At 37.5% G+C, this 27,251-nt stretch overlaps 1 protein-coding gene across 4 annotated transcripts in view; it reads right to left on the reverse strand.

The window, feature by feature from the left end:
* Positions 1 to 5,166: 5,166 nt before the first annotated feature.
* Positions 5,167 to 27,251, reverse strand: part of LOC120419423 (IDLSRF-like peptide) — an 87,943-nt gene continuing 65,858 nt past the window's right edge. For all 4 annotated transcript variants that reach the window (XM_052708233.1, XM_039582097.2, XM_039582098.1 and 1 more), the window contains exons 2-4: positions 11,428 to 11,556; positions 10,731 to 10,929; positions 5,167 to 5,944 (exon numbers count right to left, since the gene is read on the reverse strand). In XM_052708233.1, the coding sequence (XP_052564193.1) occupies positions 5,797 to 5,944; positions 10,731 to 10,929; positions 11,428 to 11,556 (476 nt within the window). In that variant the 3' untranslated portion in view covers positions 5,167 to 5,796. The remainder of the gene's footprint in view (positions 5,945 to 10,730; positions 10,930 to 11,427; positions 11,557 to 27,251) is intronic.

The raw sequence follows: 27,251 nt of genomic DNA on the forward strand, positions 1-27,251 counted from the left end.
ACAACATGTAACAGGCTTGTGACCGATCAAATTTAACTAATGTGGGGTCGCTGAACCCGAATATGACAATGAAAATCGGTCACGGCGACCCAGGAACGTGTAATCCAAGATGACGTCCAATATGTTAGAAAATACTTAAATAAGATTCTTTCTTCGCCATATTGGACGCCATCTTGGATTACACGCTCCTGGGTCGCCGTGACCGATTTTCATGTTCATATTCGGGTTCAGCGACCCCAAATTAGTAAAATTTGATTGGTCAAAAGCCTGATACATGTTGTTTAAAAATACTTGAAGATTCTCTATTCGCCATATTGGACGCCATCTTAGATTCCACGCTCCTGGGTCGCTGTGACAGATTGTTAAGGCAAACAGATTTGCCCATGTTTGACAGATCCAAACGCGCTGGACACCAACCGCCTTTTACGCCCAGCAAAACTGGCAGTGTTTCAAGCGCAAAACATACGTTGCCAGTGCCGATTTATTCTGCATCGACCAATCTGTCTCCCTGTTAGGAGGCAACCGCGAGCAGCTTGGTGGCAACCGCTAACAACTGCATAACAACGATCGTAGGACACCGACCTGAAATAATTTTCATTCCTATCTCAAACCTGTTACAATAAAGACCGTTTTATTAAAGCTCCGCCTTTTACTCCCTTGACAATCTGTACTCCAAAGCAGTTTCTATGCTTTGACAATCTTTTCTGTTTTTCTTCCTGTTCTGTAAGAATCTCGGGTGACTGCTCCAAAGGCTTGTACTTATCTTCCTACGTTAGAATCTTCAAATAAAGGCTATGATAAAAATAATCGTTTTCATTTTTTGCACTAAATTTTTGGCGAACCTTTCTTGGCGAAATCAGTCAAACGTCGCCACCTTTTCCCCGCCGAGTCTTTTACCGGAATGCTGGCTGTTCGATTTACAATCGCTGCCTTGCTAGAATCCACAAGCCTCTTCCGCCAGTGCCTCGCTCGTCATCAGACATGATTACGGTCAGACTGTTTTCTATGGCCAACCGCTCGTCTCACAAATATCCTTGCAGACAACGAGTAACGCTCGTTTAACAAATACTCCGTTGTGGCCAACGAGCGACTCACAAATATTCCGTTGTGGCCAACGAGCAATGCTCGTCTCACAAAAAATAAATCCCATCTCCACAGTCTAAAAGACTACTTTCAGCAACTATTCAGTACTCCTTCCGGATGCCCAGACGTGTGAAGCTTCAGGGCGAAAAAAACAGCAACTCGTTGTTGCACTCCTCGAACCATTTGGTGATTTTTTTTTTTTCATAAAATTATTTTTATTAGGTCCTTTTCGGTACTGGGACCTGGTTAGGACCGGAGTCGGCTTTTGTAATTACATTTGACTTAATAATTACAGAGGATCTTGTGTGTAAATGTTAGTGGGAGGGGAGCCGATTAACCATTTGGTGATGGCACTCACGAAATACTAACATCTCACTTTTTAGCGGTTACAGGTTCCAATCTTACCAAATCGCTGTTTTGCGAAACTCGATCATACTGAACAGGCCATACGTGTCTCCTCTTCCGGCGAGTGAACCAGAACATGCCATATGTTCCGCCTTTTGATTGTTGATGATCATGAACGTCCGCATCGGCATATCTCACCTCCACCCGCGGTGACTTTCTGTGCATCACTTCCCATTTAACTCAATCGGAATTCAATTCGAATCGTTAACGTATTCCACGAGGGCCTCGTGGCGCGGGGGTTAGCGGCTTCGGCTGCCGATCCCTAAGTTGCTATGGGGCGCGGGTTCGATTCCCGCCTCATCCTCCTGGCCTTCTATCGGATGGGGAATTAAAACGTCGGTCCATTTGCGTAAAAGAGGTTTTGGGTGACTCACCACACATAACCTTCGGACGCCTAGAAATGAGCAGAAACTTGCAACAGAGACCACAAAAGACCCGGGGGTCGTTAAAGTGGATTGCTTTGCTTTGCGTTAACGTATTCCGTTTCAAACGCAACAACCGATTCCGTGTACGTACCGGTTGTTGCGTTTGAAACGGAATACGTAAACGATTCGAATTGAATTACGTTTCAGAATTCCTAGTTGTACTTTTATCTTAATAATAAAGAAAACATTTTATTCACACAACTGTATTATTTTTTTCAATTCCAGAAGCATGTCATCCCTACGAGCCATTCAAATGTCCTGGGGACGGAAATTGCATCTCTATTCAATACCTCTGCGACGGTGCTCCAGATTGTTCAGATGGTTACGATGAAGACATGAGGCTCTGCACGGCCGGTACATTATAAAATCTCAAATTAACATTCCAACGCCCAAGGCTCCAAAAAATTTTGAACGGTAACTTCAACTCAATGGTTCTCGGGCACAACTCAACCAATCAAGATAATTCTTCTTTCCAGTGATTTGTTGGGATGTCTAGATGATTCTAGAACTTTGCAGAACTTAATTTGATCAAATCTGTAATTTTTGCGATCAAAAACATCGTTCCAACTTTTTTTTTCGCGTGTAAAAAAAATCGCCAAAAAAAACGCGGAGGCAGTCTTTTTAAAAAAGGTGGAACGATGTTTTCGGTCACATAAATTACAGATTTGTTCAAATCAAGTTCTGCAAAATTTTAGGATCATCTAGACATTCTTACAAATCACTGGAAACAAGAATCGTCCCGATTGGTTGAGTAATGACCGAGAACCAGCGAGTTGAAGTAATCGCTCCACCTTTTTTGGGAGGCTTGGGCGTCCGTGTAAGTTGGACATGCGTTGGACGTTCCAGTGTTAATTGTAGAATGACTCTCTTGTTTTTTCTTTTGCTTTTTTCAATTGCTAAAACATTAATGGTTTTTTTCAGCTAAGCGGCCCCCAGTGGAAGAAACAGCATCCTTTCTACAGAGCTTACTTGCATCCCACGGATCAAATTATTTGGAAAAAGTTTGGCAGTATTTTTCACTATTAGAACTAGAGAATTTTTATATATGTGTTAGCGAATATACGTTTGCCCCTAATCCGACAAAATGTAAAAAAAAAATTTTAATTCATTCTAAATGGATTTTTTTCCAATAAAATTTACATCTCCAATACTTCTTACTTACGTGAAATTGTCCGAGGATTCCGAATATGTCAAAATTGAAACCAAAAAGTGCCGCTATGGAGGCCTACAGGGCAAAAACTAACGTTGTAAAATTTTTGTTCCAGAAAAATCGTCAAACTATGAGAAAAACTGCAATTGGCCAAAAAGTTAATACCGTAGGCTTATAGTCCATGAAATTCCCTAACTTTTGACCTATGGGAGTATGGGTGTTGGAGGCTGTTGGGAAAAGTTATTAAGGTTTTTAAAAAATCCATTTTTTAAAAAATCCATTTTTAACAGTAATTTCCAAAAGCTATGAGAAAAAGTCAAACCAATCCTGTATGTCTATAGCACGTTTTGAAGGGCTTCAAAAGACCATTCGAATGCATCTAAGTGAAATGGAATTGATGTGGTTTTACGGAAATGCGAGCAATTTTAAGATTTTTCATATTTTTTGGACCTCAAACTTCTATGCCCGTTTTACCCCACTTCCCTTTGTCGTAGAGGGCTCACATTTGGCATGAGTTCATCTCATGTATAGACAAACAAACCCTGAAAGTTTCATCCAAATCGGAGCACCTCGATACGACCTGTTTCACATCGGTGAAAAACTCGCTCTTAATTTTTTAAATGAGCCTAAGCCAAGGCCTAAGCTGTCTTTTATTCAAATTAATTTTTTCAGTGAACTTTTTTAAATTTTGACATAATCTAAGAATTTATATGCTAAATATATCTCAAAACAAACCTGCTATTTTAGTTGAAAATTATAATAAACATGCCAGGAACGCAGCGCAGCGGATAGCAAATGAAAACGACGACGACGACAAAAGTCCAAGCAGATAAGGGTTCGTTCAAAAATTACGTCCATGAATCGAGAAATTAAAAAGAGAGATGTGAGCCGGTAACATGGAGTTAAACTATTGCAGCTTTCATGGAAGCCTTCACAGCAGCTTGACAGAAAGTTTAACTCCATGTTGCACTTTTAATTTCTCGATAGGGGAGGGTTTCCGTATGAGTTTTTTTTACAGCGACGGCTATCGAGAAATTAAAAGTGAGAGTGTGTGCGTACAACATGGAGTTAAACTCTTTGAAAAGCCTTGGTAAGCTTCACAGCAACTGCACAGAAAGTTTGACTCCATGTTGCGATTTGACAGCTCGATACATATACTGAAAATCGGCATTACACTTTTGTCAGTTTGCGATAACACAATTCGACGCCAACAATTCAAAAGCATCATGTACAAACCATGCGTTTTGAGAAAAACGCATTTGAATGTTGAGCATCCATTTTCAATTTTCATTTTAATATAAAAGCAAAATAAGATGTTCTAATAATAACAAACGATGAAAAACGTTGCTTTTATTGATACTTGATCATCCAAATTCAATAAAACATCATTTCCGTAATTTTATTTGAGTAAAACAAACATAACTCCTTTTGAAATCACCAACGTCGATATCACCCTGCTGTCATTGAGGGGGGCGCTTTGTTATGATTCGTTTTTCTTCACCGAATGTACATGGCGCTTTGTTCATGATGCTTTTTTTCGTCACGAGGTTCATGTAGTCTTTTGTTTGACAGGTTGACAGGGGTATATAAACAGGGACTGCTGGCTGATGGCAGAGATTTTGTTTATGTTACTTTATTTAAAATCATGATTAAACAGACTTTACTGAAGTAACTTTTGCTCATTTTTGGTGGAGAGGTAGCTTATTAGGAGTACTTTCAAAATATGCAATAACCCAGAAAGTGTCAAAATGTAAATGATGCCTTTTGAAATGTTACCGTCGAATTGTAGGGGTTTTTGAGTTAAATTACGATTGCACACTTTCGTGTTATTCCAGTTGAACTCGAATATTTCATACAAATGTGTAAGAAAGAACTGCAAAATTGTCCCAGTCACGGCGTTCTAGCAGGATTCTAGCAGAAGTCGCAAAGCGCTGAATATCCTTACAGCATTCTAACAGAAATGTTTCACCATTCTAGCAGGATTCTGGCAGAACCAGCTCTGACAGAATATTTCGTGACTGGGGTAATGCTCATTATCAGTGCAATTCAGTCTGATTGGCGGGAAAATTTCTTTCATTATTTTTTTTTTATCAAAAAACGGCGTTCTTTTTCAGTGGAATATATTGAAAAATATACACAATAGTGACTTCTCGAGAGATATTGGACTTCATTCTTACTTATTCATAATACCATTCGTGACTATGCTTTCGTATAATGTTTCGATATAACCTTCACTAGATCCAGGAATGACACTATCTTAAATATTGAAGTTTCTTTGTTTTATATAATAATCCGATTGTTGAATTGGTTGATATGTTTACGTTGCTGATTCAGTTGTGTTCTCAGGGTGAGGTATAAAGCTCATTTTGGATAGAAAAAAAAAATACTTTTTTGCGAAATTGTGGTTCAATAATATGTATAAACAATGCTCTTGTTTTTTTTTATTCTTGTTTGCATAAAGCGAACACTATAGGTTTGGACGTATTTGTTGTCAAATTGACTTAATTGATAACTACGATTGAAATGTTCACAAAAAATATAACAAATGCAAAGGCAAAACTGTGATTATCAAGTTTGGTTTTGTGTCAGTCAGTTTCTCGAAATCACGGCTCTGGCTTTACCGCCAAATTTTTTTTTTGATAATTACACATCATAAGAAGGACTAAGGTAGGAATAAAACTGAGGCTGAAGGGGAACTGAATAATAAAATGGTGAGTATAGCTCTGGTGCCACTCAGTCCAAAAATCCGGTGTTTACAAGCTTCTCGAGGAAGAATTTTACATCTCCTAGTTCCGAATCTTTGATACCTATAGACTTTAACATTCCAAGATCACCATTCTCCACTGCCATGAAAACTGATCTCAAGTGTTCTAAGTCAGATCTGTAAAGAAAATCAAACGTTCAAAAATCAAGAAATTCCTTTTACTGAGATTTTAATAATGTTCGAATGAAAATTAGATTTAATTTGAAGCTATCGAATTAAAGTCAACAATTTTTTTTTTTAAGTAGGTACCGTAAACTGGGGTGACTTTGATAGCCCGGGGTGACATTGATAGAAATTTGATTTGGCCACTATTTTTGATACATCCAATGTAACAGTCACATTTTTGCATATATGTTCGATAATAAGCTTTCCCTTAATGCTTACATACTCAAAATTCTCAAAAATGTTTAAATATTAATTAGACGGGCATTTGAAAAACCTATCAAAGTCACCCCGGGCTATCAAAGTCACCCCAGTTTACGGTACACTGAACCCCCGGGGTTGGTCACTTTTTCGTTTGACACTTTTTTAGTTTGTACCCTGTTGGTTGGTCAAAGTTGAACCATGGCGGGCGCCGTTGGTGGCCAATGACTGTTACCTATTCGCAACTGATCTTGTTTTGGAAGTCATGGTGTTATATCTTTTCAGCGCATTCATACATGCTGTTGATAAGGGAAATACCACTTGATAGTCGAAGCCTATGATCAGTAGTGCTGAAAGGATATTACGGTTCTGTTCAGCAACGGAGAAGGACAACCATGGGTGGTCTCTCATGCTCATGCTCATGCTCATGTTGGTTGGTCAAAGTTGAACTATAAAGCAGGGGGTAGCGAAGAAGCCGCCAACTTGGAAGTTCAGATAACAAACACTAAGAATCAGTATTATACATATTACTTTGGTAACACGAAGTGTGTTATCCTGGTTAAACTCAAAAGTATCATGCAAATGTGTAAAACCAAACTGAAAAATGTGTAATGCCGATTCTTAGTGTACGGGTGCACTGTTTGATCGACCCAAAAGAAAAAAAGCAAAAAAAAAAAAAAAAAAACAGAAACATCACTTTTTTCGATATGAATTTTCAGCCAATATTGGGATGGAATCTCCAAGGATGTGATAGAATTTACCATCAGCAACACAATTCACGTGTTTTGACGAAGAACTTCGTCTTAGGGCTTTATACAGGGTAGCAATCCAAAATTTCGCGAAGCGAAATGAAACGCTTTGGTTTCATCTTCCCCTCTCGGCAAATTTCCCCTCTTCTTAGCGCACGCTGGTTGGTTGAACAAACGTTTCCCAATCAGTCAATCGAGAGACGTGAGATTGATGTATCTAAAATCACCCCCACTCTACCTCATAATTTTCGGATCGTCGACGCGGCAAAAAGCGAATAAGGAGATGTAGGAGAATGGGTGCAAAAAGGCGGGGCATACGTCCCCCATCTAAATTAACAAAACGCGGCTCAGTCGGTCCCGAAAATTCATTCTGTTGCTGGACGTCGACGAGTCAACATCAGGAGCAGATGGCCTGGAGGCCCGGTAGCAGACGGCTTGGAGGCCCGGGAGCAGATGGCTTGAAGACCCTAGAGCAGATGGCCTGGAGGCATGGACACGCCAAGACATGCCAGCCGGCATGAGCGGGAGTTGATTATTGGAACTGGCAACCACCTGGAGTGGCCGGAGGCCCCGGGGATGTTCCGATAAGGGGACATTTGCGGAACCATAAGAGTTGGGGCAATATGGGTATCAAACTTTAGGGATTTTGATACTGGACATGAAATTTGACATTTTGGCAGTAGTATTCCACCACTTGGAGTGGCCGGAGGCCCCGGGGATGTTCCGATAAGGGAACATTTGCGGAACCATAAGAGTTGGGGCAATATGGGTATCAAACCTAAGGGATTTTGATACTGGACATGAAATTTGACATTTTGGCAGTAATGGCCACCACCTGGAGTGGCCGGAGGCCCCGGGGATGTTCCGATAAGGGGACATTTGCGGAACCATAAGAGTTGGGGCAATATGGGTATCAAACTTTAGGGATTTTGATACTGGACATGAAATTTGACATTTTGGCAGTAATGGCCACCACCTGGAGTGGCCGGAGGCCCCGGGGATGTTCCGATAAGGGGACATTTGCGGAACCATAAGAGTTGGGGCAATATGGGTATCAAACTTTAGGGATTTTGATACTGGACATGAAATTTGACATTTTGGCAGTAATGGCCACCACCTGGAGTGGCCGGAGGCCCCGGGGATGATCCGATAAGGGGACATTTGCGGAACCATAAGAGTTGGGGCAATATGGGTATCAAACTTTAGAGATTTTGATACTGGACATGGAATTTGACATTTTGGCAGTAGTATTCCACCACTTGGAGTGGCCGGAGGCCCCGGGGATGTTCCGATAAGGGGACATTTGCGGAACCATAAGAGTTGGGGCAATATGGGTATCAAACTTAAGGGATTTTGATACTGGACATGAAATTTGACATTTTGGCAGTAATGGCCACCACCTGGAGTGGCCGGAGGCCCCGGGGATGTTCCGATAAGGGGACATTTGCGGAACCATAAGAGTTGGGGCAATATGGGTATCAAACTTTAGGGATTTTGATACTGGACATGAAATTTGACATTTTGGCAGTAATGGCCACCACCTGGAGTGGCCGGAGGCCCCGGGGATGTTCCGATAAGGGGACATTTGCGGAACCATAAGAGTTGGGGCAATATGGGTATCAAACTTTAGAGATTTTGATACTGGACATGGAATTTGACATTTTGGCAGTAGTATTCCACCACTTGGAGTGGCCGGAGGCCCCGGGGATGTTCCGATAAGGGGACATTTGCGGAACCATAAGAGTTGGGGCAATATGGGTATCAAACTTAAGGGATTTTGATACTGGACATGAAATTTGACATTTTGGCAGTAATGGCCACCACCTGGAGTGGCCGGAGGCCCTGGGGATGTTCCGATAAGGGGACATTTGCGAAACCATATGAGTTGGGGCAATATGGGTATCAAACTTTAGGGATTTTGATACTGGACATGAAATTTGACATTTTTGCAGTAGTGGCCACCACCTGGAGTGGCCGGAGGCCCCGGGGATGTTCCGATAAGGGGACATTTGGCGGAACCATAAGAGTTGGGGCAATATGGGTATCAAACTTTAGGGATTTTGATACTGGACATGAAATTTGACATTTTGGCAGTAATGGCCACCACCTGGAGTGGCCGGAGGCCCCGGGGATGTTCCGATAAGGGGACATTTGCGGAACCATAAGAGTTGGGGCAATATGGGTATCAAACTTTAGAGATTTTGATACTGGACATGGAATTTGACATTTTGGCAGTAGTATTCCACCACTTGGAGTGGCCGGAGGCCCCGGGGATGTTCCGATAAGGGGACATTTGCGGAACCATAAGAGTTGGGGCAATATGGGTATCAAACTTAAGGGATTTTGATACTGGACATGAAATTTGACATTTTGGCAGTAATGGCCACCACCTGGAGTGGCCGGAGGCCCCGGGGATGTTCCGATAAGGGGACATTTGCGGAACCATAAGAGTTGGGGCAATATGGGTATCAAACTTTAGGGATTTTGATACTGGACATGAAATTTGACATTTTGGCAGTAATGGCCACCACCTGGAGTGGCCGGAGGCCCCGGGGATGTTCCGATAAGGGGACATTTGCGGAACCATAAGAGTTGGGGCAATATGGGTATCAAACTTTAGGGATTTTGATACTGGACATGAAATTTGACATTTTGGCAGTAATGGCCACCACCTGGAGTGGCCGGAGGCCCCGGGGATGTTCCGATAAGGGGACATTTGCGGAACCATAAGAGTTGGGGCAATATGGGTATCAAACTTTAGAGATTTTGATACTGGACATGGAATTTGACATTTTGGCAGTAGTATTCCACCACTTGGAGTGGCCGGAGGCCCCGGGGATGTTCCGATAAGGGGACATTTGCGGAACCATAAGAGTTGGGGCAATATGGGTATCAAACTTAAGGGATTTTGATACTGGACATGAAATTTGACATTTTGGCAGTAATGGCCACCACCTGGAGTGGCCGGAGGCCCCGGGGATGTTCCGATAAGGGGACATTTGCGGAACCATAAGAGTTGGGGCAATATGGGTATCAAACTTTAGGGATTTTAATACTGGACATGGAATTTGACATTTTGGCAGTTGTGGCCACCACCTGGAGTGGCCGGAGGCCCCGGGGATGTTCCGATAAGGGGACATTTGGCGGAACCATAAGAGTTGGGGCAATATGGGTATCAAACTTTAGGGATTTTGATACTGGACACGAAATTTGACATTTTGGCAGTAATGGCCACCACCTGGAGTGGCCGGAGGCCCCGGGGATGTTCCGATAAGGGGACATTTGCGGAACCATAAGAGTTGGGGCAATATGGGTATCAAACTTTAGGGATTTTGATACTGGACATGAAATTTGATATTTTGGCAGTTGTGGCCACCACCTGGAGTGGCCGGAGGCCCCGGGGATGTTCCGATAAGGGGACATTTGCGGAACCATAAGAGTTGGGGCAATATGGGTATCAAACTTAAGGGATTTTGATACTGGACATGAAATTTGACATTTTGGCAGTAATGGCCACCACCTGGAGTGGCCGGAAGCCCCGGGGGATGTTCCGATAAGGGGACATTTGCGAAACCATATGAGTTGGGGCAATATGGGTATCAAACTTTAGGGATTTTGATACTGGACATGAAATTTGACATTTTGGCAGTTGTGGCCACCACCTGGAGTAAAAACAAAAGTAGTGTGTGTGAACTCCGTGTAAAAGGAGTGTCAAACTAATAAGTGGGTTCGTTTGACAACAGTTGGTGTCAAACCATCGGGGTTTCAGTGTATCTGACAATTGTACCAACCTCATAAGATGAAGTGCTGCTCCGAAGTCTTCGATAGTTTGAGACTCACTCAGTGCGATGGCCACCTTCTCAACACCCCCGAGGGGAGCAAGTGCATCCCTAGCTTTACTGCCAAACAGTTTTTCCAAATAATTTGGGCCGTGGGATGCAAGTAAGCTCTGTAGAAAGGATGCTGTTTCTTCCACTGGGGGCCGCTTAGCTGAAAAAAAACATTAATGTTTTAGCAATTGAAAAAAGCACGCCCAAGCCTCCCAAAAAAGGTGGAGCGGTTACTTCAACTCGCTGGTTCTCGGTCATTACTCAACCAATCGGGACGATTCTTGTTTCCAGTGATTTGTAAGAATGTCTAGATGATCCTAAAATTTTGCAGAACTTGATTTGAACAAATCTGTAATTTATGTGACCGAAAACATCGTTCCACCTTTTTTAAAAAGACTGCCTCCGCGGATTTTTTGGCGATTTTTTTTACACGCGAAAAAAAAAGTTGGAACGATGTTTTTGATCGCAAAAATTACAGATTTGATCAAATTAAGTTCTGCAAAGTTCTAGAATCATCTAGACATCCCAACAAATCACTGGAAAGAAGAATTATCTTGATTGGTTGAGTTGTGCCCGAGAACCATTGAGTTGAAGTTACCGTTCAAAATTTTTTGGAGCCTTGGGCGTTGGAATGTTAATTTGAGATTTTATAATGTACCGGCCGTGCAGAGCCTCATGTCTTCATCGTAACCATCTGAACAATCTGGAGCACCGTCGCAGAGGTATTGAATAGAGATGCAATTTCCGTCCCCAGGACATTTGAACGGCTCGTAGGGATGACATGCTTCTGGAATTGAAAAAATAATACAGTTGTGTGAATAAAATGTTTTCTTTATTATTAGCATTAGCATTAGCATTTGGAGGACGCCCCACCACCAGAAGGCTCCACAACGCTTATCCCACTGTTTGGTGTGGTTGTGTTAGACCCTCATCCGGAACAATAATCCAACACGGGAGATACCATGTCTTCATCTTTTGATGAGTGTGTAATACAACCCAGGGCATAAGGGGGTCCAGGCCGGGTCCAAGCTATTCTCAAGGACTGGAAGGATCGTTAGTAAACACCTATCTAAAGTGCGCAAGGACCCCTACGTCACCTTAGTGGTATAGATGTTTGTAGGGAGGTTTTGGACTCAATGTTAGTAGGAGAGGTAGAACCCTAGGATACACCTCGAAAGGTGTTGCGGGTTGGTTGTAACAGTATTCCTAATTTCAGTCTAGGCTCACCAAGTCGCCATGGCCTAGTGGTTAGCATTTTTGCTTACCAATCCAAAGGACGGGGGTTCGAACCCCGCCTCCAGCGACATAGATTTTTCGTTCATATTCAGCATTTCTAGTATTTCTAGGTCCTTAACTTTCTCGATGGGAGCAGATGGGAATCGAACCCAGAACCATTCGCTTACAAAGCGAACACCGCAACCATTCAGCCACGGCCGCTCCATGTTTTCTTTATTATTAAGATAAAAGTACAACTAGGAATTCTGAAACGTAATTCAATTAGAATCGTTTACGTATTCCGTTTCAAACGCAACAACCGGTACGTATACGGAATCGGTTGTTGCGTTTGAAACGGAATACGTCAACGATTCGAATTGAATTCCGATTGAGTTAAATGGGAAGTGATGCACAGAAAGTCACCGCGGGTGGAGGTGAGATATGCCGATGCGGACGTTCATGATCATCAACAATCAAAAGGCGGAACATATGGTATGTTCTGGTTCACTCGCTGGAAGAGGAGACACGTATAGCCTGTTCATTATGATCGAGTTTCGCAAAACAGCGATTGGATAAGATTGGAACCTGTAACCGCTAAAAAGTAAGATGTTAGTATTTCGTGAGTGCCATCACCAAATAGTTCGAGGAGTGCAACAACGAGTTGCCTTTGTTGTCGCCCTGAAGCTTAGCACGTCTGGGCATTCGGAAGGAGTACTGAATAGTAACAGCTGTTCTTTTGTGCTGGCGCCGAAGTTGGTGTCGTAGATTTAGAACGCATCAAATCTCAACCGAGCAAAAGTCTTTTGTTGTTCCAAGATCCCACCACCCACCACTTAAAACAACACCGCTCGCTTTAACACTAAACACCAGACTAAAGACCTCTCTCCGAATTGCGATGCACGAATCTACTCTCCCGATACCAACGACCCGAAGCGCAGAAACACACACAGAACTCTCTCATTACTATCTCACGCGCCGCGCGTCCCCAGCACGACACTCAACGGACGCCGACTACACACAACCCCATCGACGCACCAATACAGTCGCACCCGCGCTGCTGGTCTATTTCATAGCACACCGACGTCGTCTCCTTCGTGTGCGTCGACGCTCGTTCGAAATTCGACACTAATAATTCAAATGGTCATAAATGGTTTCTCTCAAATACCTCGCACTAATTCCGATATTCCAAGCCATTTCTACGGAATAACATAACGTACACGCTCTATCTGCGACAGTTGGCAGTTCCCTTTTGTTCTGGTGCCGAAGTTGACAGCTTGTGTTGGCAACGGGCGAGCTGCCTGTAGTGAGATATAGATGTCGCCCCCCTGGTTTTGATAGATTTCAACATGGTTTCTCGAAGTCGACATAAAAGGGCCGGAAAGGGACCATCCATAAACCACGTGGACACTTTATGGGGGGGGGGGGGTATGGCGATTGTCCACGATCCATACAAAAAAGTTTTTTTTTGTATGGACAATTGTCCACGAGGGAGGGGGGGGGGGGGTTACAGATTCCCAAAAAAGTGTCCACGTGGTTTATGGATGGTCCCAAACCCACGAAATTCAAAAACAAAGCAGAGTTCAACAGGGATTGGAGGAACTGTAATTCTGCCAAAGGCTAGTGTAAACAAACTGTCTATCCTGCTCACGTCAGTTGATGTTTACATTAGGACCGATAAGAATAGACTGTTTGTTTACACTTCGTTTCGAACAATCGGCTTAAGTTCGGCTGGTTAACCTTTTTACATTCGTACCGTACCGTTTCTAGTGTACCGTTTGTAAGGACGTATGTAAGGGAGGCCGAACGCGACTTCCGAAAGGTTAAGCAAGTAAGTAAATGTTAAGAATAACCAATATCTGCTCAGTTAATTTCGCAATTCGCAATTCGCAATTTTCAGTGTAAGAACCTACATCTCACCCTTGCTTTGAGTCAGTACGAGCAGCACGCTAGAACGCGCTTTGAGTGTTCGTGCCAGGCATGCACACCTTCTTTTCCGGTTACGCATTTTAACTCGGCCGGGGGTGGTACATTAAGTAGGGTTTGATGTAAAACTTATTGTTATTTACTGTGTATTGTTTTCTCCTGAAATCTTCCCTATTGTTGAGTCTGTTTATCTGTTGCTACTTCTTTTGTCGCGGTGTTTTGTTACAATTTTTGGTTCTTAGCATGTTATAAAAGTTTACCAAAAATACAATAGTAATATTTGTGTTAATCCTTTAACATTCCATAGATTGAGTAAGGGCTCAAACCTCACTTGTTTGAAAAAAAAAAAAAAAAAAAACTAACATAATCCACCTATGTGGTTGATGCCTTCCTCACTTTTTACCAACAATGGGTAATATGAGTGGTTTGGACACATATTTCCGCTATTTTTTAGGTCCAGAAAAATAAGTACACAGATATAACGTAAGTCATAACTTGAGACAGGGTTGCCAGATTTTCAATTATGTGGACTCGTTTGAAAGGTCTCTTGATTACCTAACCAACGATGGGTCGGATGATGGTTTCGGACATCGTTTACATACATTTAAGTGAGATCCGGCTTCAAAAAAGTCCATAAATATCACTTAAGTGGTCATAACTCAAGGCAGGGTTGCCAGATCATCAATTATGTGGACTCGTTGGAAAGGTCTCTCAATAACCTAACCAATGATGGGTCGGATGATGGATCCGGACATCGTTTACATGCATTTAAGTGAGATCCGGCTTCAAAAAAGTACATAAATATCACTTAAGTGGTCATAACTCGAGGCAGGGTTGCCAGATCTTCAATTATGTGGACTCGTTAGAAAGGTCTCTCAATAACCTAACCAACGATGGGTCGGATGATGGATCTGGACATCGTTTACATACATTTAAGTGAGATCCGGCTTCAAAAAAGTACATAAATATCACTTAAGTGGTCATAACTCGAGGCAGGGTTGCCAGATCTTCCATGTTGAGGACTCGTTGGAAAAGTCTCTCGATTATCTAACCAACGATGGGTCGGATGATGGATCCGGACATCGTTTACATGCATTTAAGTGAGATCCGGCTTCAAAAAAGTGCATAAATATCACTTAAGTGGTCATAACTCGAGGCAGGGTTGCCAGATCTTCAATGTTGAGGACTCGTTGGAAAAGTCTCTCGATTATCTAACCAACGATGGGTCGGATGATGGATCCGGACATCGTTTACATGCATTTAAGTGAGATCCGGCTTCAAAAAAGTGCATAAATATCACTTAAGTGGTCATAACTCGAGACAGGGTTGCCAGATCTTCAATTATATGGACTCGTTGGAAAGGTCTCTCGATTACCTAACCAATCATGGGTCGGATGATGGATCCGGACATCGTTTACAAGTAAGATCCGGCTTCAAAAAACTACATAAATATCACTTAAGTGGTCATAACTCGAGGCAGGGTTGCCAAATTTTTAATTATGTGGACTCGTTGGAAAGGTCTCTTGATTACCTAACCAACAATGGGTCGGATGATAGTTCCGGACATCGTTTATATACATTTAAGTGAGATCCGGCTTCAAAAAAGTACATAAATATCACTTAAGTGGTCAAAACTCGAGACAGGGTTGCCAGATCTTCAATGTCGTGAACTCGTTGGAAAGGTCTCTTGATTACCTAACCAACGATGGGTCGGATGATGGATCCGGACATCGTTTACATGCATTTAAGTGAGATCCGGCTTTAAAAAAGTACATAAATATCACTTAAGTGGTCATAACTCGAGACAGGGTTACCAGATCTTCGATGTTGTGGACTTGTTGGAAAGATCTTTTGATTACCTAACCAACGATGGGTTGGATGATGGATCCGAAAACCGTTTACATGCATATAATTGAGATCCGGATATATGTGAAAACACATTTTTATACATAACTTTTGAACTACTTATCGAAACTTCAAACAATTCAATAGCGATGTATGGGACCCTAAACCAAGTCGAATGCAACTGGTTCGATCAAAATCGGTTCAGCCAGTGCTGAGAAAACTTGGCAAGATTTTTGAACACATACATACATACACACACACACATCACACACACACACACACACACATACACACACACAGACATTTGTTCAGTTTTCGATTCTGAGTCGATATATATATACAGCAATTCCCCACGAAAACAGCATAGAAAAAAACAAAAGTGCTCGGATCGGGCTCAAAATTTTTCTGGGGGTTCCCTGGCCGAAATAATTAGACCCGTATTTTTTTGTTTGGCCATTAGGGTGGCCTACGCCGTGTTAGGGTGGTCTGAAAAATGGCTATTTTCGTCGATTTTCGCAAAAACCACTTTTTTTGAAAAATCATAACTTCTCGCCATTATAACCGATTTCAATTGTCTTATACGCAAATGAAAGGTGATAAGTTGACCTTTCAAAGAAAAATAGTAACAAGTTTCAAAAATCTAGACTAACATATGAAAAGGGCGTATGAAACTTTAAAATGCCGTTTTGACGGTGTCTGGACCAAAGAGTGGGTCTGGAAATATTTTTATCGGATTCCCTGGACATTTTTACATTATATTCAAAAAAATGGGAGGAGTTCATTAACAGGATTCCGAGATATGATTTTTTCAAAATAAAATCCGTGTTTTTCGACGCGCCGCGCGCAAAAACCGAAAAAAGACGAAATCGGCAAAAAATCAACGTTTTTCACTAAAACTGCGATAACTTAAAAATTTCAGCGATGACCTATACATGTCTGGGTTTCAAAAGTTGCGTTTTTCAATTACGAAAATTTTGGTACCCAGACATGTATAGGTCATCGCTGAAATTTTTAAGTTATCGCAGTTTTAGTGGAAAAAGTTGATTTTTTGAAAATTTTGTCATTTTCGTGTTTTTGCGCGCGGCGCGTCGAAAAACACGGATTTTATTTTCAAAAAATCATATCTCAGAATCCTGTTAATGAACTCCTCCTATTTTTTAGTATGTTATGTAAAAATGTCCGGGGAATATGATAAAAATATTTCCAGGCATGGGCTCTTTGGTCCAGACACCGTTAAAACGGCATTTTTAAGTTTCATTCGACCTTTTCATATGTTAGGCTAGATTTTTGAAACTTTTTACTATTTTTCTTTGAAAGGCCAACTTATCACCTTTCATTTGCGTATAAGACAATTGAAATCGGTTAAAATGGCAAGGAGTTATGATTTTCTGAAAAAAGTGGTTTTTGCGAAAATCGACGAAAATGGCCATTTTTCAGACCACTAAGACCCAAAGACGGCGTAGGTCACCCTAATGGCCAAACAAAAAAATACGGATCTAATTATTTCGGCCAGAAAAATTTTGAGCCCGATCCGAGCACTTTTGTTTTTTTCTATGCTGTTTTCGTGGGGAATTGCTGTATATGAAGGTGGGTCTTCGAGCTTTTAATAAAAAGTTCATTTTTAGAGCAGGATTATAGCCTTACCTCAGTGAGGAAGGCAAAAAAGGGTGAAGATTGAAAACAATAGACAGTAAAAGAGAATTTATTTTATAAAAAAATCAAGTATCAATAGTAAGAGAATGATGAGCGTATTTTGAAGAATAAAAATGAGAAGCTAGATGTATTAGATGTAAAATTAGACAATAGTTAATAAAAAGAGATACAAAACAAGCTTAGATTATAGTAATGATAATTTGTAGGACAGATAAAGAATTATTCAAATAAATAAATTCGCATAAAATCAAAAATGATTACGCGAATGATAAATAGACTTGATATTACTAGTACATTAAGGAAAAGTATATTTTTAAGGAAAAAAAAAAACAAAACAAAGTTTGTTACAGAAGTATCAATTGATAGAAAAGAGTGGAAAAGCTTTGAGAGATAAGAGAATCAAAAGTTAGTAAAATTAAAATCAAATGTTGGATATTAAATAGAAGAATCAGTGAAGAATTGGGAATCAGAAGAGCAAAAATAAAAATAGGAGATAGGTGGTAGCTGAGAATGAAGGAGGAGAAACCCCGTTGTGCGATGTTTCAGGTACATCCACAGCAGTTGACTCAACATACTGCGAATCAAAACAATACCGTCTACAATCACAAATTACTTCCCTTTCCCACATTGTCGCGCCCCTTTCTTTTAGCCGTCTCGACTCTGACCCGCGCCGCGGTGGTCAAAAGTTTACGATCCGTTTCCACAGGCCACCAGCTAGGTCATCATGAAAACCAAGCCAACGTGGAGGTAAGAAAATAGGACACTTGCAAGGAACCAGAGCTATACTGTCCTGATCAAGATAATTCGGATGATCTAACAGAACTACGGATGTACACTCAAACCCCGATGGTTTGACACCAACTGTTGTCAAACGAACGGGGTCACGTTTTAGTTTGACACCCCTTTTACACGGGGTTTACACACACTACCAAACGTTTGTTTTGATAGTGTGCGTGAGCGCCGTGTAAAAAGTGACAGTTCGTCACTTTTTAGTTTGACTTTGACCAACCAACGGGGTACAAACTAAAAAAGTGTCAAACGAAAAAGTGACCAACCACCGGGGGTTGAGTGTAGTTAGTTACGCTCCTTCCAGGATGTTCCTTACGTGGACGTCAACCGAAGAGCACGCAACAAGGTTAGTGCCATTGCATGCTCTTAGGTATCAATCCTTGGCCTGCATATCTGCTCAGTTAATTTCGTATAAAAAATGCAAAAAATCTTGAACCAATCCCATCTCCACAGTCTAAAAGACTACTTTCAGCAACTATTCAGTACCAAGGTAATCCATCCTTAAAAGGTACGGCTATGTTTCTATAGCTGTATTAGTGTGAGAACGCAGAGAAAAAAAATTTGTCAGGTTTAGCTACGAAATGTAATTTTATGTAATTTTTCTCTCCGTGCACTGTCAGAGCAGAGCGTTGTGACGTCATACCGTTTGTTTTGGCAGCAAATGCATGGGAAATTTTTAGTTTTTAAAGTTTTTCGTGGATTTTAAGGAACCTGAGCCGCGCCAATGTCCTCCAATCTTTTGGATAACCCGGATAACGATCTGCAGAAGGAAGTTCTGGAAAAAGGTAATCAAAAAGGTTGAGAAATTTTATAGTTTAATAACTTTAATTTGACACTTATATTTTTATTCGCAGCTGTTTCAAAAATTGGCGGCCCGGAAGAGTCAGACCGAACAAGTAGAGTAACGGAACAAGGATCACCATCCGCTGGCATAGGAGGAATGGACCCGTGAAGTTGCAAGCTTTTAAACGTTGGCGGCGGATGTTTTTGAGCCGTTTGATATCTTGTTTTCTGGAGACCGACGGGAGCGGAACTGACGGTGGAAACGGTGGCGGAACAGATTAGCCAAACAGTGAACGAACCAGATGGTTTGGCCAAGCATTCGGCAGTAGCAGCTCGGTGGCGATCCGTTCCTGTACGCGATGTTCTTGTCCCGGTCGCCGTACAGCCGGCGATCACGTTCAGCATCAACGCCTTCAGCAGCTGTCTATTCCGTGCCAGCCGGGAGATGGCCATCAGCAGCGGGGTCAGAAGTACCACGAGTGTAAAGAGGAAAGCCAAGCATTTGCCGCAGTGTACCGTGCGGCCGAAGCAAAAGCACTGAGTCGAAATCTACCGAAGCATTGCCATCACTGGGACTTCGGGAATAGGTAAATTCCCAATGCACCGCCGGTTGTGGCCAACAATCAGCAGCAGAAATAGATTGAACCATAGCAGGTCGTCTTGTCGACGCACGGCCGGACTGCTACCACCACACATGATCTAAGCTCCCCAGCAGCTTCATCCACTTCCACCCCAACCGCAGCGTCAAATATGGCGTGACATGTACCACTTGCGCAAAATTGACCACGGCTCAAAGCTGGTTCCTGCCCAGCAGCAGCAAAACATAACCAATTAAGCGATCGAAACTTCCTCAAATTTTGTAAACATCGAAGGAAGCATTGGGATATATTATCCCTTCCCTTTTATTAACGCGGGCCCTCTGAATGATTTTTGATTAACAATAAAATCATGATTTGAAGTGTATATTTGTCTACCAATGTTTCATTTCAATTGTTCTGCATTATCGAAAACAATATTTACTTTTTCTATTCGCAAAAGCTATGATTTTCATTCATTTTGTTTTCTTTTTGTATGGACTTACTTCAATAATTGAATAATTATTGTCGATTCCCTTCCCCAACCACCACCCCCTCCCAAAATGGTACACGTGGTTTATGCGTTAGAAGTGGTTAAGTGTTTTCCATTTACAAATCAATAAAATTCTCGGTTAAATTTTTCGCATCTTTTGCAAAACACGATTTTTGTGCAAAACATGCTTTTGATTAATTTGTTGCGTAATAAAAGTTTCCTAGAAATGCATAAAACATACAATGTAATAAATTTTCCCATAATTTTGTATACCATCCTATAGTAGCAAGAACGGTATGACGTCATCACCAGAGGCATCGCGAATGTTGACACTTTTTTGCTTACTAACACTAAACCAAAGCGTTTTCAGCCGGACCTGTTAAATATACGGACATTGATTCAGTACTCCTTCCGGATGCACAGACGTGTGAAGCTTCACACGCAAAACGGACATTAGGTATAAATTTCTAATTTTTAGTATTTTTTGAACTTATGTTCTAGCTTGTCAAATTATACCTAAAAATTAGTATTTTTTTCTTCCTAAAATTTAGGATTTTTTTAGAACATTGAAGTACTTCTTAAAAATTCCTAAATTTTAGTATTTTTTTAGTTCAAGAATTGTGATTCACGTTTTGACATGTCAATGTCAAAATAATTTCGCGGCTGTGAGTTTGTGTTCCGTGGTGCTGCTGTTAATTTTTAAATTGTGGGAAGTGGCAAGGTAAGTTTTGTGCCGGGAGCCGATCGGGAACTGATTTCGAGTTGGGTTCGGCTCTTCAAAATCCGACGCGTGGCACAGGTCTCCCAGGATGGGACAGAGGTTCCGCCGGGGCATCGCTGGATTTAGTTACGTAGCTTTATTTATTTTTTAAGGGAACCGCCTATTGAGTGCCAAGGAGGAGGACGGTACATTCAACGCCCGGCGGGATTAAAAAAGCCGCGGCTTCCCTCTCGTGCCCTCGAGGGCGTATGTTTGCGGAAGAGCTGGAAAGGGGTAATATAAAGGAACCCCAACCGGGAGGATTGTGCGATCCATAGAGAAAGATGCTGAAGGCGAATGGAAAATTGTATCCAGTTTCAGGTTGGTGGTAAGGGGTCGTGCATAAACCACGTGGTCTCCTTAGGGGGGGGAGGGGGTCCGAAATCCGACCGAAAAAAACCATGAAAAGCCATGGGGGGGAGGGGGGGGGGGGTCGACGGCTGACCACGTGGCCTTTAAAAAAAATCTTTTCTTAAAAAAAAAACAAAAAAATACGCGCTTTAAATTTACTTATATGCATAAATTTTTTGTTACACTTCAAAACCATATAATTATTGTGTTTAAAATTATTACTTATATTTCAATGTCATAATATTTTCCAATTCAATATTGAATTATATATTTCGGCAGATTCATATCAATACTTTGAGCCTGTAATTGAATGTACACTTTTTAATACTCATGTAACTACGTTTTGCAAAAGTTTAAAAGCTGTTAAAAAATAAAGTGACAGTATCCAAAGTTAATATACCCTAAAAAATGCGTACCAAAATGCAAACACAATTTCATTTTTTTGTTGATGGTATCAAGTAGCTAAAAATGCGCTTGCAAATTTGCATTGAAAGTAGGTAGATGTAGTCTTCGATAGTTCTATTTTGGAACAACTTAAAAAATAAATATTGCTGACAATTTTATAAGATTTTCGTAACAAGGCAAAAAACTAAATATGTATTATAAATGAAGTGTCTAAAAATGATTCTCAGTGAAATTTTTTTTTCAAGATCTCAGATCTTAGCTAATTACCGTAGCTGGTCCTATAAGTGATCGAAGAATCTTAATCGAAAGATTTCCTTTTGACACCTAAAACAAACTCAAGATATCTTGTATCCCCTCTCTCATGCAATATTTGTTAAGTTTAAAGAAACTAAAAACACCCAATTCAGGATTATCGCGCAAAATTTCAGTTTTACTACCTCATTTGCAAGTGAAACGTCTAACAATAAAAAATAACCAGTAACGAAAAAACGAACGATACATACATACTTGAAGATTCACCAAAAATTTGATGAATATTTTGGTCTAAAATATATGCCTTATTTCATGGGTTACACAATTCAGATTGTTATATTACATAACATTTCATAAAATACACGTTTACTATCCATCGTCAAAGTTGTAGGTATTTTTTTAAGTTTTTTTTTTATGTTAATATTAGATTTTTAGAGAAAAAAAACGAGCTACAAGCAAACATTGTATTGGTTTCTCAATTAATCTAAAGATTAAAAAAATAGGGGCCTTTCCTGAAAATATTAGTTTTTCTTTAAGCTGAGAAAATATACTATACCCTCAACTTCATATTTGAGATAAAACCACTTAAATATATAGACACATTAAAATAATAAGTAAAAAGTTTTAAAGAGTCACTTCATTTTCAAATGCCGATATCAATTTGTGAAATAAATTTCAATTCAATGCCGTCAAGATCAACATAAATGAAATTCATTAAAAAAGATGGAACGGTACTTTCAACTCGCTTGGAAAATTATCTTATTTAATATTTTTTTTGTATTTATTTTGAGGTAATATCTCCAACCATAAGTTGGATCAAAAATCTTAAATCGTAGATAATTGCCTATTTAAACAACTGAAAAAAAATGTAAAATAAATTCCAAATTTTAGTTCAATCTTTTTTAAATTTATCAAAACACGTAGTCGATAGCAAAATCAATTTAAAGTAAGAGTAAGACTTAAACAATTTGGATGGCCATGACTAAAAGAATGATTTTTAGCGCGTTGTCTACAACTTTTCCAAAGACACGAAATCGATTTTCGAGCAATTCTATACAAAATCGGTATTTATTCTTAAATTTTAATTTTTTGATTTTTTTTATTCCGTCTGAAACCTTTTTTGGTGCCCAAGCCATTTTGCATCATTAGTTTGTCCATATAGTTTTCCATACAAATTTGGCAGCAATGAAAATTAAAAAATCTGTATCTTTTGAAGAAATTTTTGGTCGATTTGGTGTCTTCGGCAAAGTTATAGTTATGGATAAGGACTACACTGATAAAAATGATAAATGGTTATTTTTAATTTCACTTTTTGTCACTAAAACATGATTTGCAAAAAAACACTATTTTTATTTTTTTTAAATTTTGCCAACTTTTCAGAAATTTTCAGAACGGGCAAAAAATCGTTGCTTGAGTTATGAATTTTTGAATCAATACTGATTAAAAAAAAAACGAAATATTGACCGCAACTTAATTTCAAATTTATTTTTCGATGTAAAATCAAATTTGCAATCTAAAAGTACCTTAGTGAAATTTTCATAAAGTGCACCGTTTTCAAGTTATAGCTATTTTTAGGTAACTTTTTTTTTAAAATTAGTTGCAGTTATTAATTTAAAAAAGTTAGTGCCCAAGTTTGCCCAATTTTGAAAAAAAAAATATTTTTGATATGCTGAGAAAATTCTTTGTTGCTTTGTTTCTAAGATATTGCCATGCAAAGATTTTAAAACAGAAAAATGGATGTTTACTACCCAAACAACCCATAATTTTCTTATGTCGATATCTCAGCAACTAATGGTGCGATTTTCAATGTTTATAAATAAAAATTTCGTGAAATTTTCCGATCTTTTCGAAATCAATATTTTCAAAAAAAAATTAAGACTAACATTTCAAAAGGTTGTAATATTGAATGTTTGTCCCTGTCTCTGATTCTGGTATGGAGAAAAAAATTAAACAGCTCGACTTTTCTGGACATACTGAATCATTGGAATCAATCATGCTTAATTAAAAAGAAAAGTTGCTTTAGTTTGGATTTTTATGAATGTTTGGAATAAAATAAATATTAACTAGGAGCTTTCATAACTAGATATTTTCCTTAAAATAAAATGAAAATATTTTTTTCCTGAAACAAAACTTTTCTATTTAATTAATTTCAATTTTAACAAAATATTTTAAAGCGCATTTAAATTAAATCATGAATGCTGTTTATAAATCAAAATAGCTTTAATTCTTAAAGCATATTTATTCTGGATGCAATTAATTGCACTGCAATTCCATAATTTTGAATACATATGTTTTACTAAGTTGTTTGTTTTGTTGAGAGTATTTTTTACTTTCTGTACCATTTCAATAAATTGTTATACTGTTATTATTTACCTTAAACTTTGTGATATCATACTTTTTTCACACTTTTAAGTGAATTTCTGTTTTTTTTTAAATATATATTATAAAATTGGTTTTAATGGTGTTACAGCACCTACACAAATTAAAATGTTTTCTGTTTGACCCAATGTCACCCCCTCTAAAGGGTGAGTTTGAGTTAATTATAAAGCGATTGGCATTTATGAACGGTGTGATTATACTAGCCATATTCTGGGAAAATGTTGGTAAATTCAGGAGCATTCCCCAACAATATTTATTTCGATATAATTTGAAATGTTTTTATTGTGTTAAAATAAAAACAGTATCGTTTTTTTTTTTGACCAAAAGTCACCACCACTGACGGTACATCATTTGTGGATAAACATTTTTGAAATCTATACTTATTTTGTTTTTTTTTTAAGATTTTTCACCTCGGAGGAAAAAGCCACGTGGTCATATAGGGGGGGGGGGGAGGGTTGGCGTGAAACCACGAAAAACCATGAGGGGGGAGGGGGGGGGGATAAAAATTCTCCAAAAAAAGGCCACGTGGTTTATGCACGACCCCTTAAAGGTTAAGCTTGTTGTGATTTGGTTGGGCGTTGCGGGTGTGTATATGTGCGAGTGTGTATGTATGCGTGTGTGAAAGTGCGTTTGTGCCCGTGTGTGTATGAGAGACTGAGAGTGAGAGGGCGAGGGTAGAGGAAGAGAAAGTGGGAGTGAGAAGAGGAGAGGTAAAGAAAAAGAAGGGGAAGAGAGAGAAAGTGGGAAAGGGAGAGAGGGAGAGAGAAAGTGGGAGGGAAGAGGGACAGAAAATGTGGTAGAGGAAGAGAGCGTTAGGGTGAGGGTAGATGAAAGAGAGAAACTAAAAGAGAAAGAGAGAGAGAGAGAAAGAAAGAAGGAGAGAGAGAAAGAAAGAGAAGGTGAGAGTGAGAGAGAGAGAGAGGAAAAGTGAAAAAGAGAGAGAGAGAAAGAGAGAGAGAGAGAGAGAAAGAGAGAGAGAGAAAATGAGAGAGAGAGATAGGGGGTGAGAGAGAAGGTGTGAGAGAGAGAGAGGAAAATAGTGCTAGAGAGAATAAGGCATAGAGAGGAGAGAGAGCTTTGCTCGAGGAAGAAAGAGAGAGATGAGACAGAAAGTTGGTGAGGGAGAGAAAGTGTGAGAGAAAGGAAGGAGAGAAAATGCGGTACAGGGAGAGAGGGAGGAGAGGAAGAGAGAAAGTGGGAAAAATAGATAGGATGGGAGAGGGAGAAAAAGTAGGCTAGAGAAGAGAAGAGAACGCAAGCGCAAAATAGAGAGAAAGAGAAATTTTAAAAACCCTAAATTTCAAACATTCTCAAACTCCACTAGTAAAAAACTTCAAATATTACAATAATAAAATATCAAAAAAAAAATTATGAATATATTCAAAAACTAAAGCAGTACATTATTCCAACATTAAAATATTAAAATATTGAAAAACTTGGATTTAACATAACAAACTATGAAATTATTTAAACATAAAAATATTAAATATTAAAATATTAAAATATTAAAATATTAAAATATTAAAATATTAAAATATTAAAATATTAAAATATTAAAATATTAAAATATTAAAATATTAAAATATTAAAATATTAAAATATTAAAATATTAAAATATTAAAATATTAAAGAATTAAAATATTAAAATATTAAAATATTAAAATATTAAAATATTAAAATATTAAAATATTAAAATATTAAAATATTAAAATATTAAAATATTAAAATATAAAAATATTAAAATATAAAAATATAAAAATATAAAAATATAAAAATATAAAAATATAAAAATATAAAAATATAAAAATATAAAAATATAAAAATATAAAAATATAAAAATATAAAAATATAAAAATATAAAAATATAAAAATATAAAAATATAAAAATATAAAAATATAAAAATATAAAAATATAAAAATATAAAAATATAAAAATATAAAAATATAAAAATATAAAAATATAAAAATATAAAAATATAAAAATATAAAAATATAAAAATATAAAAATATAAAAATATAAAAATATAAAAATATAAAAATATAAAAATATAAAAATATAAAAATATAAAAATATAAAAATATAAAAATATAAAAATATAAAAATATAAAAATATAAAAATATAAAAATATAAAAATATAAAAATATAAAAATATAAAAATATAAAAATATAAAAATATAAAAATATAAAAATATAAAAATATAAAAATATAAAAATATAAAAATATAAAAATATAAAAATATTAAAATATAAAAATATATTAATATAAAAATATAAAAATATAAAAATATGAAAATATAAAAATATTAAAATATTAAAATATTAAAATATTAAAATATTAAAATATTAAAACATTAAAATATTAACATATTAAAATATTAAAATATTAAAATACTAAAATATTAAAATATTAAAATATTAAAATATTAAAATATTAAAATATAAAAATATAAAAATATAAAAATATTAAAATATTAAAATATTAAAATATAAAAATATAAAATTATAAAAATATAAAAATATAAAAATATAAAAATATAAAAATATAAAAATATAAAAATATAAAAATATAAAAATATAAAAATATAAAAATATAAAAATATAAAAATATAAAAATATAAAAATATAAAAATATAAAAATATAAAAATATAAAAATATAAAAATATAAAAATATAAAAATATAAAAATATAAAAATATAAAAATATAAAAATATAAAAATATAAAAATATAAAAATATAAAAATATAAAAATATAAAAATATTAAAATATTAAAATATTAAAATATAAAAATATAAAAATATAAAAATATAAAAATATAAAAATATAAAAATATAAAAATATAAAAAAATAAAAATATAAAAATATAAAAATATAAAAATATAAAAATATAAAAATATAAAAATATAAAAATATAAAAATATAAAAATATAAAAATATAAAAATATAAAAATATAAAAATATAAAAATATAAAAATATTAAAATATTAAAATATTAAAATATTAAAATATTAAAATATTAAAATATTAAAATATTAAAATATTAAAATATTAAAATATT

This window comes from Culex pipiens, chromosome 2, assembly GCF_016801865.2.
Source record: "Culex pipiens pallens isolate TS chromosome 2, TS_CPP_V2, whole genome shotgun sequence".
Taxonomy (NCBI): Eukaryota; Metazoa; Arthropoda; class Insecta; order Diptera; family Culicidae; genus Culex; species Culex pipiens.